Source organism: Chiloscyllium plagiosum, unplaced genomic scaffold (genome assembly GCF_037043375.1).
Source record: "Chiloscyllium plagiosum isolate Xiang-an unplaced genomic scaffold, Cpla_swu_hap1 HiC_scaffold_32, whole genome shotgun sequence".
Lineage (NCBI taxonomy): Eukaryota > Metazoa > Chordata > Chondrichthyes > Orectolobiformes > Hemiscylliidae > Chiloscyllium > Chiloscyllium plagiosum.
The window spans coordinates 7,707,411-7,723,075 of record NW_028270170.1 but is presented as its reverse complement, the minus strand read 5'-3'; the positions used below and the strand labels follow the sequence as shown (position 1 = coordinate 7,723,075).

The 15,665-nt window shown below is 43.4% G+C and overlaps 1 protein-coding gene across 12 annotated transcripts in view; it reads left to right on the top strand.

Annotated features, from left to right (window-relative positions):
* srcin1a (SRC kinase signaling inhibitor 1a) overlaps positions 1 to 15,665 on the top strand; it is a 584,261-nt gene that overhangs the window by 120,709 nt on the left and 447,887 nt on the right. For 11 of the 12 annotated variants that reach the window (XM_087977753.1, XM_087977757.1, XM_087977752.1 and 8 more), the window contains exon 2: positions 552 to 659. The exons of the other annotated variant lie outside the window; for it this stretch is intronic. In XM_087977753.1, coding sequence (XP_087833879.1) covers positions 552 to 659 — 108 coding nt within the window. The remainder of the gene's footprint in view (positions 1 to 551; positions 660 to 15,665) is intronic. 12 annotated transcript variants of the gene reach the window in all.

The following is a 15,665-nucleotide window of genomic DNA, read 5'->3' as shown; positions in this document are numbered from 1 at the left end:
ATTAAATAAAGTCTCCGTGATAGAATTAGGCAGAAAGAAAGAGTATTCTAATATGAATGATGCCAAGTTTTCATATTGTATCTCTGTTTTTCTTAAAAGAATGTTCCTCTATAGTGAGAGACAACTAAAGCTAAAGTCAAATCTGAATGGTTAATCTTGTTTATAGTTAGACTATTGAATGAGGAACCTTAATCTGATGGAGGCTGGTGCGAATTTTACAGCCTAGGAATGTGACAAAACAGTAGTTAATTTTCATTGTTTATGATGGTCCCATGGCATGTTGGTACAATGACCAGCAGAATAAGTAGGACATTACACCACTGATGCTGTGTTACAAAGGTTAGGTCACTCATGTGAAAGAATCCCCAGTTCCACCCAATCACCATCTCCCTCGATCACTCCACTCATTCATTACAGGGCTTTCTCACTTGGGGTAAGACTCCAGTAATGCACCATCACCGGTGGGGTGTCCTTGTATTCATTGGCCAAGCAGCCTGCTGGCACCACCCAAATTGCTGGCACAAACTGTCACTGTCTGCCTTACCCCATAGAAACGTGCCTCCTGCCTGCTGAGCCACAGAGCAGCATTGCTATTGGAAACTGCGAAGGAGTGTGTGACCCCCTCGCCCACTTACCTGGCTGGAGTACATGGAACAGAGGTGAGTGCTTACAACCGGAGGATGAGTTGGTGAATCGAACAATTCAAGGTCGACAATTGTTCGTGGAAATAAAGCACAGAATTAAAAACGGTAACTTTGTTCTACGAGGAAAGAGGTGCAATATTCCTTGACCAATGTTCCTCTTATTATGCAAGGCATACAGAACTTGATTCTCTGTTCTCTCTCAAAACTGTGATCTTGTAGGAACTGGAAACATGAAATGTGTGTGCATTAGCATGGTGGAAATAGAAAGCTCTTTGGAGTTTCCTTTAGTGTGAAACTATTATTGATGTGTCAATAGGAACGGGGTTAGAGGTATAACTACAGTTTGGGTCTGGTATTCTGATCTTGCATGGCTTGTTAGCAAAGCTGCATCTGAGTCACTTCAGACATCCTTACAGGTTTACAGGGATTCAGGGATTTTCTAAGTTACAAAGACGGAGTTAGAGTATTTTTCATTCCTTACCAAAAAAAGATTAAACAGGGGCGGGATTGTTGAAGTGCTAAAAGCTCTGGGTAATACAGACGTTAGCTGGTTATTTAATTTGGACAGAACTGGAGGACATGAGGCTAAAATTAATGAGGCTCAAAAATGACTCAGATAATTCAATATTTTTTCCCCCTCATTAAGCAATGCACATGCTGAGTAGACTCTCATTAAAAAAGTTAGTGCTGTGACTGCTGGCCCAGTATCTGGGAACCGAGCTGAAATACAGTCTCCCCAGTGTGCAAATGCAGTCAGAGCTTGTGACTAGAACTGTATTCTCACCTAACAGCAGCATTCGTGTCCTGCCTTGTTTAGCTGTCAGGTGTAGCTCAAGCTGCTAGTGCTCCTGGCTCTGAGTCAGAAGGTTGGGGGTTCAAGTCCCCTTCCCAAAATGATACACTAAGATCAAGACCAGTGCTCCAGAGCAGCAAACAGCAAACTCTCAGTGGGGCTGTCTTTCAGATGAGGTAGTGAACCCAAGGTCCGGTCTGTCATCTTAGACAGATGTCGAAGATCACAAAATTGGTATCCAGCCAATACTTATCTCTGCCACAGGAAATCGTTGAGACCAAAACATTGAATATTTTCAAGAAAGATGTAGATATAGTTCTTAAGGGATCAAAGGGCAGAAGCGGGAACAGGGAACTGAATTGGATGATCAACCATGATCATATTCAATGGGGGAGCAGGCTTGAATGGGCTGAATGGCCTACTCCAGCTCCTATTTTCTATGCTTCTATGTATCAGTAAATTAACATCACAACAGTAGATTACTTGGTCTTTATCACAATGTTGTAATTTTCCTGCATGCACCACAATAAGGCAAGGGAATATTCTGTATGTGCATAAATTGTGTTCCATGCGAAACCAGTGACCATGCTTTAAAAGTACTCCATTGCTGTAAAACCCTCTGAAATGTCTGATGCTTATGACAGTTACTGTATAATGACAAGCCTTTTCTGTTTCTTTCTGAGCTCTGTTATATGCCTAACAATAACTGGATCCAACAGCATATTGTCGAGAGCCTTAAGCTATTCTAAAGAACACAAGACATTAAGATTTCTTTCTTTATCTGATGTTTCTAATCAACCTGTTCAAAGACGTTATTACATCCCTCTGGAACAGGTGGGATGTGAGCCCAGGCTTACTGCTCCAGGGGTAGAGTCACTATCACTGCACCTCAAGGGGGCACGTAAGACAAAAAATTATTTTTAATTTAACCTATTTCTCTAAAGCAACCTGCTTTCAGATGATATTACATGCCTCTAGAGCAGGTGGGACTTGAACCTGAGCCTCCCAGGCCAGGGGTATGGACACTATCACTGCACAATAAGGCAAAGCATTTTTAAAAAGAAGTTCACTATGTTTTTCTAATCAACCTGTTCAATGGTGTTATTACATACTTCCGGGGCAGGTGGGACTTGAACTCTGTGCTCCTAGTCCACTGGTAGGGACACTATCACTGCATTACAAGAGGGCCTCGAATGAGGAGATATACATGGACAAACTATAGTACACTCATCATTAGTGGGAATCACATTTTTTCATGTATTTTTCTAATCAGTCTGTTCAGAGACATAACTACACACCTCTGGAGCAGGTGGGCCTTGAACCCAAGTCTCTTGGTTCAGGGGTACAGACTGTAACTTTGCAAGTTTTGAGAACATTTGTAGCTCAGGTTGAGGTTCTGGATGTAGGTTTGCTTGCTGAGTTGGGAGGTTCATTTCCAGACATTTCATCACCCTACTAGGTAACATCATCAGTGGGCCTCAGGCGAAGCACTGTACATGATTCCTGCTTCCTATTTATATGCTTGGGTTTCTTTGGACTGTAATTTTGCTTCACAACAGTTCCTTTAAGGCAAAACATTATAGTGCAAACAAAAAAAATTGGCTGCACATTGTCAATTAACATAATGATAACAAATCTGGTCCAGATGCTAACGTTGCAGTGAAAGGTTTGTGCTGCACCAATTTTTAACATCTGCCTTTCTTCATGTATTATTACAAATGTCCATGACCGTCAGACCCTGAGGTAGGATGTCAACCTGAACCTTCTGGCCCCGGGGCAGTGGTGCTACCATGAGATCCCCTATTTTAAAGAATTAATCTGGACCTCTCAATTACAGCCCAGTGACATGCTCTCGCTCCCAGCTCCGTAACTATGAAAGGTTACAGGTGAGACACATCCAGGTGAATGCACAGTGGTGGTGTCCCAACCCCGAGTGGTCTGGGTTCAAGTCCCACCTGCTCCAGAGGTGGGAAATAACATCTTTGAAGAGGTTGATTAGAAAACAAGTTAATAATAATAACAAAAACAAATGCTGCACTACTGAGAAGCCAAGGACCTGCCAACTGTGAACCGCAATTGAACAGACTCGGTGGTAGAGCTTGGAGTTTGAGAGCTGGATCTGCCAGTGAGTTATTGAGATGTGCAGCATGGAAACAAACCCTTCGGTCCAACTTGTCCATGCCAAATCAGATATCCGAAATTAATCTAGTCCCATTTGCAGCATCTGGCCCATATCTCTATAAACCCTTCCTATTCATATACCCATCCAGTTGTTTCACCTGCTTGAATGTCGGACAGAGAACGGCAGGCCTGAGGTTTGAGCTGCTGTCTGTCTGGGCTTGTCATTGTCTGAACTGTGTTTATAGCAAGAACCACTCTCACTGAGAGTGCTTTTTTGTAACTCAATTCTTGGTTACCTTCTGGAGTCAGGGAAGCAATTTTCAAAGCATTACACAAAGAGATTGTACAGACAGGTGGAGCTCCCATGTTGTTCTTTGGAAGGAATAAGATAGATGAGCGGTATGTCCTCAGAAAGGCTGTCCTTTGCTGTGAACTAATTCCTCAGGCTCTTATTGTGAGCCACTCTTGGCAGTACAACCTCAGGCATTGCACAAGGGTTAGAGATGCCAACTTTGATTGGATACATGCTTGGAAGTTTCATTATAAGAACCTTCAGCAACCACCCCCTCTGCAGTCAAGCAGCCAAGTTTTTTTTCCATCTTCCATATTTCCAGCTGGTGAACAGAAGTGCTCAAAGACAATGAAAACAACAATAATTTTTCGGGCTGCAGTGAATGTTCTTCTGAATTGTTTGTTGCTGTATCTTGGAGATAAATCAGTCGCTGCTGGAGATTCGAGTTCAACCATGGATTGGTGCTAACCCCACACAATGTCTCTTCCCTAGTTATCAATAACTGTAACAATGGGTGATGTACTTACTCTCTAACCAACACTGAATTCTCATTTGACCCAAGCGATATGGTTCATGATTCAGTTTGGTCAGCACATCCATTGTATTGCAGCATCTACAGAACTCCAATTTCAATGCATTTGAGCTTCACCTCCTCTTGTAGCGATGAGGTGTGCACATTAAGGCATGTGTACACACTTGTGCCAGTGGTTGTGAATGTGAGTGTGTGCCTATATGTGTCTGTGTGGGTGTGCGTTGTGTGCGGTAGATGAGGAACAACAAGGGACAACAATTTTCCCTAGTCTCCTTTCTTGACTTGTCGATGTACCTGCACAGTGTGGGCAGAGAGGCGGGAGGAATTCTCCACGAGTATGTTATGAATGCTCCTTGGTTTGTTGTTGAGTTGCCTGATTACTTTGTGGAGTTGAAAGGTTGTGAATCATGCAAGTTTGGTTTAAATAGTTATGGAAGTGGCTGACAACACTGACCTTGTTCTTGCAGCACACATTATACTCATGATTTGTACAAAAGGAATGTAAAAGAAGATAATATTCAACTCAATTTTTCTTAAAATGAGGAAAGGGGTGTTGAACCTGAAGTTAGCCATTGGTGTACAGAGGAATGAGCACAATTAGGTACCTAGAGAAGTTTGAAATGTCAAGTCTTCAGAGCAATATAGTATGGTGTTATACTTGTATTTTTTGTTATCTCTCGATCTGGCTGTTCCACTGATTTCCCGACCAATTTCTTATCTCCCATCCTCGGTGAATTTGATTTCACTCAATGCTGATGTGCTAACTCACTGCAAGTTCTGTTCACCCGTCCTCCCCTGTTCTCACTGACCTGGAGGGACTCCTAGCCCTGCAGTATCTCGTTTCAAAATTCTCATCATTGTTTTCAACTCTGTCTGTGACTTTGCTCTTCCCCGTTCTTGTTACCTCCAACACCTCTTATCTCTCTGTGCACTTCCAAATCTGCCCTCTTGCACATTCCCAATGTAAAGGCAAAACCATGGAAAACCATGCCGTCTACTTTGAAATCTAAGCCCCACTAAATAGTCTAAAATTGCCTTTGCTATGTTTTTGTGAATTTGTAAACACTCATCGCAAAGTTCCAATGCCATTCTCTTCCCAAGAAATTTATTTCTGGGGAGTAATGTTCTGAACTGCACACTATTGAAAACAGACCCAGAACGCTGTTAAAGAGCTCATTGGCCATGCATGACCCATGTACTCTAATTGGAATGATTACCAATTATATTTTCACTAAGACTTTGTAGCCAAATAGAATGCAATTTTAATATACTTATTGTTACTGATGTGTAAATTGTCCATCAATTTGTAATTTAGAAGAAATACATTATGAACTGCAAATTGCCATAAAATCCAGGCTAGAATTCAAAGCCTCTGATCAGCTCTTGTAGACACATTATTGATGTGGTTGGTCCAGTTCAGCTTCTGGTGAATGCTATTGACTAGAACGTTGTTTGTGTGGGACCTGATCCTGGTTACCTTGTTGAATGCCAATCCCTCTTAGAGTCATAAAGTCATAGAGATGCACAGCATTGGAACAGACCCTTCGGTCCAACCTGTCCATGCCGACCGGATATCCCAACCCAATCTAGTCCCACCTGCCAGCATCCGGCCCATATCCCTCCAAACCCTTCCTATTCATATATCCGTCCAGATGCCTTTTAAATTTGCAATTGTACCAGCTTCCACCACATCTTCTGGCAGCTCATTCCATGCACATATCTCCCTCTCCTTTAGGTTCCTTTTATATCTTTCCCCTTGCATCCTAAACCTATGCCTGCTAGTTCTGGACTCCCCACCCCAGGGAAAAGACTTTGTCTGTTTATCCTATCCATGCCCCTCATGATTTTATAAACCTCTATAAGAGCACCCGCAGCCTCCGACACTCCAGGGAAAACAGCCCCAGCCTATTCAGCCTTTCCCTATAGCTCAAATCCTCCAACCCTGACACCATCCTTGTAAATCTTTTCTGAACCCTTGCAAGTTTCACAACATCTTTCCGATAGGAAATGGTTATTACTCCGGCACATTTTTGGCATGACTGTTACTTACTACCAATCAGCTGAAGCCTGGATATTGTCCAGGAATTGCTACATGTATTGACCAACATTAGAGGGAATGCCATTAATGAAACTGCTGAAGACGGTTATCCCTAGGACATACATCTGAGGAACTCCGGCACTAATGGCCTGAGGCTGTGACGATTGGTCTCCAACAGCAAGAGCCATCTTCACCTATGCCAGATTTGATTCCACCCCAGTGGTTTTTCTCCCCATGATTCTTGATTTTACTACTGCTTCTTGGTGGCCTGCTTGATGAAATATTGTCTTGATATCAAGGGCGGTCACTCCCAGCTCATGTCCAGAGTCCAACATGGCCTGTAATGAACTGCGAGGGCCGAGTCTGAGCATCAGGGAGCAAATGGATGAGGGAGATGATTGATCACATTGTTTATCAGTGTCCAGATGCTCTGTCCCCTTTGTCGTGCCGTTCTCACATTTCCTGGAAAGAGTGAGAGGGAAACGTGCCATCCTTGACAGGAGCTCTGCGAAATTCCGGCGCAGTGTTTGTACAATGAAAGCATTGAACAATTCATTCTTATTCCATAAAAAACTCATTTGTAAAATGTAAGCATAAACCAACTGTTTTTGAGTTTGTCTCAGTTGGAAATGTCACACTTCGTTACAGATGAAAGAGAGAGGAGAGAAATATTTCAAGCTGGCTTCTTGAACCTTACGCAGCATTCAGGGGTTTGTAATGCACAGGGAAGCCGTTCCCTCGGATTAACCTCAGCATGCTCTTTAGAGTGTTTTAATAAGCCCTTTCCCTGAAGCCAAATTCAATCTCAGGCTTGAAAAAGATTTTTACTTCTGCGCATTGCAAAAATAAAGTTAAATTAAAATTAATCAATGATTACAACAACAATTTTAATTAATAATGTGGATAAACATCCCAAGGGACTTTGCAAAAGGATAACAAACAACAGCTTTATGCAGAACCAAAGTAGGCAATGTAACAAGAATTAAGAACTTGGAAATTAGAGCAGGATTTGGCCATACAGCTGCTCACGTCCACTCAAGGCCTCGTCTGATCCTCACCATCTATTCCAGTTTCCCTTTTATCCCCCTTAATTCCCTAAATACCCAAAACATTTATCAATGTCAGTCTTCAATATACTCAATGACTGAGGATCCATAGCTCTCTATGGTAGAGAATTCCAAAGATTTATATTCCTCAAAGTGGAGAGATTTCCCTTTACCTTCATATGAAATGACTGATCTCTCAGCCTGAAGTGCAAAGAACAAAGAAAATCTACAGCCCAGGAACAGGCCCTTCAGCCCTCCAAGCCTGAGCCGATCCAAATCCACTGTGTAAATCTTATCGTCCAATTCCTAAGTACCTGTATCCCTCTGCTCCCCACCTGCTCATGCATCTGTCCAGATGCACCTTAAATGCATCTACCGTGCCTGCCTCTACTACCTCTGCTGGCAACGCGTTCCAGACACCTACCACCTTCGGTGTAAAGTACTTTCCATGTGTATCCCCCTTAAACTTTTCACCTTTCACCTTGAATGCATGACTTCTTGTTATTGAATCCCTCACCCTGGGAAAAAGCTTGTCTTCATCCACCCTGTCTATACCCTTCATGGTTTTGTAGACCTCAATCAGGTGCCCCCTCAATCTCCTTTTTTCTAATGAAAACAATCCTAACCTACTCAACCTCTCTTCATAGCTAGCACCTTCCATACCAGGCAACATCCTCATAAACCTTCTCTGCACCCTCTCCAAAGCGTCCACATCCTTTTGGTAATGTGGCGGCCAGAACTGTACACAGTATTCTAAATACGGCCGAACCAATGTCTTGTACAATTTTAACATGACCTGCTATCTGTTATACTCAATACCCCGTCCAATGAAGGCAACCAGATCATATGCCTTCTTGACCACTCTATCCACCTGTGCAGCCACCCTCAGGGTACAATGGACCTGAACTCCCAGATCTCTCTGCCCATCATCTTTTCCCAAGGCTCTTCTGTTTACAGTATAGTTGGCTCTAGAATTAGAATTAGAATTCCTGAAGAAGGGCTTATGCCCGAAACGTCGATTCTCCTGCTCCTTGGATGCTGCCTGACCTGCTGCGCTTTTCCAGCAACACATTTTTCAGCTCTGATCTCCAGCATCTGCAGTCCTCACTTTCTCCTCTAGAATTAGACTTCCCAAAATACATCACCTCACATTTGTCTGGATTGAACGCCATCTGCCACTTCTCTGCCCAACTTTCCAGTCTATCTATATTCTCCTGTATTCTTTGACAGTCCCATATGCTTTCTGCGACTCCACCAATCTTTGAGTCAACTGCAAACTTACTGATCAGATCAACAGTGCCCTCTTCCAGATCATGTATGTATAATACAAACAACAGTGGCCCCAGCACTGATCCCTGTGGAACACCACTGGTAACTTTTCTCCATTTGATGAAAGTCCCTTCAACTCCTACTCTCTGTCTCCTGTTGCTCAACCAGTTCTTTATCCACCTAGCTAGAACACCCTGCACACCATGTGACTTTACTTTCTCCATTAGTTTACCATGGGGAACCTTATCAAACACCTTACTAAAGTCCAAGTATATGGTATCTACAGCCCTTCCTTCATCTATCAACTTGGTCACTTCCTCAAAGAACTTTATTAAGTTGGTAAGGCACGATCTCCCCCCACACAAAACCATGTTCCTATCACTGATAAGCCCATTCTTTTCCAAACATAAATAGATTTTATCCCTCAGTACCTTCTCCAGCAACTTTGCCACCACTGACGTCAGGCTCACTGCTGTGTAGTTACCTGGAATATCCCTATTGCCCTTCTTGTACAGGGGGACAACATGAGCAGCCTTCCAGTCCTCCGGCACCTCACCAGTATTTAAGGATGCCACAACGATATCTGTCAGGGCCTCAACTATTTCCTGTCTCGCCTCCCTCAGCAACCTGGCATAGATCCCACCTGGTCCTGGGGATTTGTTCACCTTAATATCCTTTAGCCTACCCAACAGAACACATCATTGCACATGTAGTGTGCAACAGCCAGGAATGGATGGTTTGTGAAATAACTCTACAGAAGCCAGCATCCTGTCACCAAGTCATCCTTTATTTACACATGCACTGTACTTGACACTGGTCCGATTTCCTTGGAGCCAGCACTCAGAGTGAATAGACCTCTGACATTTCTGCTTATATCTGTCAGCCAGAGCTCCCTGACTGGACCAAATTAACAGCCCCAATCAGGGAATTCATATTCTATATGGTTGACTGGCTGACCTGGTTAAGTGACGATAGTTTAGAAGAGGTTTGCGGTTTGGAAGCATACTGTTCAGACTTTAAGTTACCTGATCCAAGCTCCCAGTCTTTCTCAGCTTAAATCCAGCCCCATAACTTGTGGTTTAAGTTTTGCGGACAGTAGAAACAATGTTCCAGAATTCATTCTGTCAATGCCTCGATCAAACTTGTGGTTGAAAGTGATCACCTATCAATTCTCTGTATTGATGAGTCACTGGGGCAGCTAACATGGCCAAAGCAGCCAATTCAGAGAAGGTAGAGATGGAGAGGTTTGACTGAAGGGAAGGAGTTCTAATGTTTAGGAATTATGCAATAGTGGAGCAATTTAAGAAATTACATGATTCGCAAGAGGCCAGAATTGGAGCAACATAGCTAGCAGCGTCCATGGGGGGCGCGGTGACAGCATTAATGTTATGAGTCCAATGTGACTCTTTGGAAGAAGAACAGCCTGCATTCTTGAGAAGAGTCATATTTGACTCAAAACTCTAATTCTGTCACTCTCCATAGATGCTGCCAGATCTGCTGAGTTTCTCTAGCATTCGCTGAATTTTATATCAGATTTCCAGCAACCAACAATATTTTACTGTTAGCTCTGCTGCGCCTGGTCTCAGAGCTGATCTTTGGAAGCAGTCATTTAGTAAGTATCCCATTCCTAATACTGACATCTGTAAAGAGGAGTGAATGAAGACTTGTTAACGATTTGACTGTGGGTGGAGGAATTCAGCTCTGCAGGACTGTTTCAGCAGATTGCACTGTGACTAGCCTTTCTTTTTATACTGTTTTATTTTTATACTCCGTAAGGTGCAAAGTCTGTTTCCTGAATTCAGTCATGATGACTCTTGTGTAGGCTGGAGTTCAATTTCATGAATGAAAGGACCTGTTGGTTTTTAAAGATTGGTCTTTGTTGATAGTCAAATCAAAATGGCCCTTCCTCTCACCACCTTTCCCCAGTTGTCCTTCCACTCAGTGACTATGATAACTTGGTTAATTGCCAGATACTGAACACTCTCTGGCTTTCAGACAACTGGACATTACTGACAGGCAATGCAGTGAACACCTATACTTCAGACCGTGTGTATGGGAGAGAGTGAGAGAGAGAGTGAGAGAGAAAGAGACAGAGAGAGAGAGGCAGATAGTGAGAGACAGAGAGAGAGAGAGATAATGATTGAAGACAGCTAGAAATGCACAAACAAAGAAAAGGAATTTAAAAACTTTTTAAAATATCTCTTTGAAAATAGTAGATGAGCGGGCTGGAGTGCTACGGGTCTGTGCCAGCAAATTCCTATTCAGGACATGTCCCTGTTCTGTTACATACAGTGGGTTAAACATGATCACTCGCAAGCCCCCAGGATAGCATTTCCTGGGAAAATTCTGAGTAGTTTGTGGATTTCTTTGCTTCAAAGATTGAGACTGTCCGGGCAGTTCCTTCAAGCCCCTGTTCTGACTTTCTACCCCATTGTCCCCCCCACCTCCTCCTTCACCCTGTATCTCTTTGAGGCATCTTTCTCATCTTGTGTTCTGCTCCCCAGTGGCAGCCCCTCCTGGCTTTTCCCTCCACAGCCACAGCACTTGATGATTTACCCTGTCTCCATTGCTCACTAATGCCATTTGTGGTCCATTTTGTTAATGTTTTATAAAGAGCCTTTCAAATCCCTATTCACCCCTCTATTCACCATCCAATTTATAACTCCACCTACCCCCTCCCTGCTACCATTCCCCTTTTGACCATACAGGTCCCTGGACGTGACATGGCCCCATGAACTTGCACACCCATCCCTCAATTCACTCTTTGAGTTTGGTTTCTTCACTGTCCGTGGCATTGAATGCACTCAGATCGAAGTTCCCCATGAAACACACTGTGCTGGGACCATTCCACTTAAACATCCCTTGTCTATTATGACATCTTGACAGTATTCACCAGGAGCACTCAAGCCATCTTCTCCTGCCTCTCTTCCCAACCTTTCTGCTGTGGTCTATCTCAGTGATCCCACCCTGGCATGGATCTTTCTGCGCTGTATAATTTTTAGATTAGATTAGCTTCCCTACAGTGTGGAAACAGGCCCTTCAGCACAACAACCCTCCAAAGAGTAACCCACCCAGACCCATTTCCTTCCGACTAATGCAGCTAACACTATGGGCAATTTAGCATGACCAATTCGCCTGGCCTGCACATCTTTGGGCTGTACGAGGAAACCCACGCAGACACAGGGAGAATGTGCAAGCTCCATACAGACAATCACCCAAGGCTGGAATCAAACCTGGGACCCTGGTGCTGTGAGGTAGCAGTGCTAACCACTGAGCCACCGTGCCATCCAATTCTATAGCTAATATGGATTGGAGGCATTGGCATTAATACAGGGAGATTTGGGAAAGGATCCAGAAATGACAGGTCTAGTGTCGTTATGAATAGTCAGTGGATAAGCAGAGACAGTCTCACCAGGACCAGTAACTAAGTTCTTGTTCATATCTAATGCAAACCATCACCGCCACCCCCCCCCTCCCCCACTTTATTGAACCCTATCAACAGCTGTTTGTATCCCTTTCTATCGCATGGTCTTTTTCTAAGAATATTCTTTATTCCTACGATATAGAATACTTCATTCCATGGATGGTCAAAGTTATGTAAGGAGCAAATCAAATCAATTTCCTCTGATGTTGTAGTTAGTCACATGTACAATTATCATTACTGTTTGGAAGAGTCGTTTGTGTGAAACTTGCAGCCTGGTGGGGTTTATCTGGTTTCCAGCCACTGGATACACCAGGTCAAAGTAGTTTCAGTTGACACCCTTTCCCCATTCTGTGATGACTGCCTCAGGCTTTAGTGCATCCCTCAGTGCATTTGCAGGACTTTGGAATGGTCCCAGTGCCAGTCTGGAAACACTTAGTTACGGGCAACTCCTTGCACTGGAAGACCAGCAAGGTTCAGGCAGACTGAAGTGCGACTTTCGCTGTGTCGATGGTCTCCCGGCCATAGTTGATGTTTCTCTCATTGTGTTACCCTGGCAACAATCCACAGAACAAAGTTCTATATTGCGGAATTGTACAGGACAAAAACTATTGCATCCCATTCCAGACCATCTTTGTGAAGGGCATGTTTCAGAAGGTGGTGGATGACATACTCTTTGCAATCCAACCACCTCGGGGACACTCCCCTTCAAGCCATCAATGCTGTTCACCTGAAAGTTGGTAGTGAGTTCCATTTTCTTCCCACTCTTCAATACTACCTTAGCATTCCACTTCAATAAGACAATGTTGGCAATCATGGACTATGTTGGATTGGTCTGTGATTATGCTTGGCAAGATATTGCAATAACTTGCCATTATCCCCTGTAGCATGTCTGACCAGGAAACCCTCCTGTTGTCACCACCTATGGTGGAAGGATTTACAGACTGGGAACTAATCTGCTTGGCATTGTCACAAACCGCTCTTCCATGACCATGAGGTCCTGCTGTGGGATTCGAACCTGACACTTCTTGCCTGGAGGTAGGGATACTACCCACAGCACCACAAGACCTCCACACCTCAACAATCACCAGGAAATGAAAAACACCCACTGCTACTTTACTTGTTAATGAGTTTGAAAGAGAGGGAGAGATAAGATTAGCACAAGGGCAAATTATTGAAGTAGACCAAAAGGAAATTAGTTTTGGCTCCAGCTACTGAATAAGTTATGCAAATGAGAGTTGGATAACACAAATTAATTCAGCAGCCTCTGTTCCACATGTGTCAGAGAGATATGGGATCAAGTGGCAGCATTTTGGGTTAGAGGGACATATGAAGCAAATGTTCAGTCCTAGTTGTCCTTCAAACCCATCAAAATCTTTTTGTCAGTGTGTGTGCACGACCTAATCTGACATTTTAAACTAATGTGAAGCAACTTGAAATGTAAAGTTGTACAATGTTGTTTCAGGAAAATGCTAACCAATGACTGGTCATTCAAAAATGAATGATTCCAAATTGTATTGTATAAAGTTGTGAGTGATTATAAACCATGTAGTTATTACTGAGCTATAGTGGAAATGTTGGGGCTATTAATGAGGAAGGGTGTTTGAGATCAGGAGACAGGGATCGTTTAGGAATAAGGTGTTGTTTAATGGTTCAATTCCAGCTTGCTTCATCCCACAAATGGTGGACGAGCCATCAACTGTTGAGGCTTCAATCTCTGGAATTACTGACCCAAACCTCTCTGCTGTCTACCTCTCCTTTCCGAAGGGGCTCCTTAAACATTACTGTGTTTTAGCAACCAGCTCTTTGCTGGATGGAAAAGAATAAGCAAGCCAAAGGTTTTTTTTTGTGGAATCAGACTCTGTATTTCAATCAGCACAGAAGACCATAAGACATGGAGGCCAAGTGGACCACGCAGTCCATTTGAGTCATTGAGATAATGGCTGATCTAATCATCCCCAACTCTACGTTCCTGTCTTTTATCCTACAACCTTTGATTCCCTTACTCAGTAACAATCTGTATATGTCAGCCTTGAATATAATTAATGACCAACCCTTGACAATCCTTTGCAGTAAAAGATTCCACAGATTTACAATCCTCGGAGAGAAGAAATTCCTCCTCACCTCTGCTTTAACTGGACAACCCCTTATTCTGAGTTGATGCCCTCTGATCCGAGACTGTTCTAGAACCTTTCCACATCCCCCCCACACCACCATTGAGTCCCTTAAGGATCTTGTATGTATCAGTATCACCTCTCATTCTGCTAAACTGCCTCAACCTACTCAACCTCTCCTGATGTGAAAGTCCCTTTATATCTGGAATTAACTGAAGTGAACTCTCTCTTGACTACCTCAAAACACCAGCATGTTTCCTGAGAAAAGGAGTCCAAAACATTCACAGTGCTCTAGGTATGATTCATCTTATGCCTTGTGTAGTTTATCCATTCACTCTGAAATAAAAGCTAATCTTTTTGTAGACTCAGCAAGTATAAAATAGTAAAATTTAGCATTCAGTTTGAGTGACAAATTTGCCTTCTATTTGCCTTCTCTGTTACCTGCTGAACCTATGTGCTAGCTTTTTGTGATTCATGGACAAGACATCCGAAATCCCTCTGTTCTGTAGTTCTCTGCAGTCTCACTCCATTTAAATAATATCTAGCTCCTCTGTTCTTCTTGCCAAAGCGCATTACTTCACATTTCCCCACAATATATTCTGTCTGCCAGGTTTTTGTCCATTCTCTATGGGTGGCACGGTGGCACAGTGGTTAGCCCTGCTGCCTCACAGCACCAGAGACCCGGGTTCAATTCCCGCCTCGGGCAACTGTCTGTGTGGAGTTTGCACATCTCCCTGTGTCTGCGTGGGTTTCCTCCGGGTGCTCCAGTTTTCTCCCACAGTCCAAAGATGTTGGTTAGGTGAACTGGCCATGCTAAATTGCTCACAGTGTTAGGTGAAGGGGTAAATGTAGGGGAATGGGTCTAGGTGGGTTGCTGTTTGGAGGGTCAGTGTGGACTTGTTAGGCCAAAGGGCCTGCTTCAATACTGTAAGTAATCTAATCTCTTAATAAGTCTGTATCCCTCTGCAGACTCTTTGTGCTTTCCCAAATCTTGCCTTCCCACCTATCCTTGTTTCTCTCTGCAGCTTTGGCTATTCATTTTCACCATCAAAGTCTGTAAATACTGTCAGTAATTGTGGCCCCAGCACTGATCCCTTTGGCATTTCACTGGTGACAGGTTGCCATCCTGAAATATCTCCCCCTCTCCCCCCACCCTCACATTATGCCAACTTTCTGTCTTCCACAGTCAGCCAATCCCCGACCCATGCTGATATCATCTTGACACCATTGGCTCTTATCTCATTAAATGGCCTAACTTCTGGAAATCTAAATACATTGCATTTATTGGTTGCCATTTAGTTATCCTGCTTGCTACTTCTTCAAAGCTTTCTAGTAAATTTGTCATGGATGGAAATGTGTTGCTGGAAAAACGCAGCAGGTCAGGCAGCATCTAGG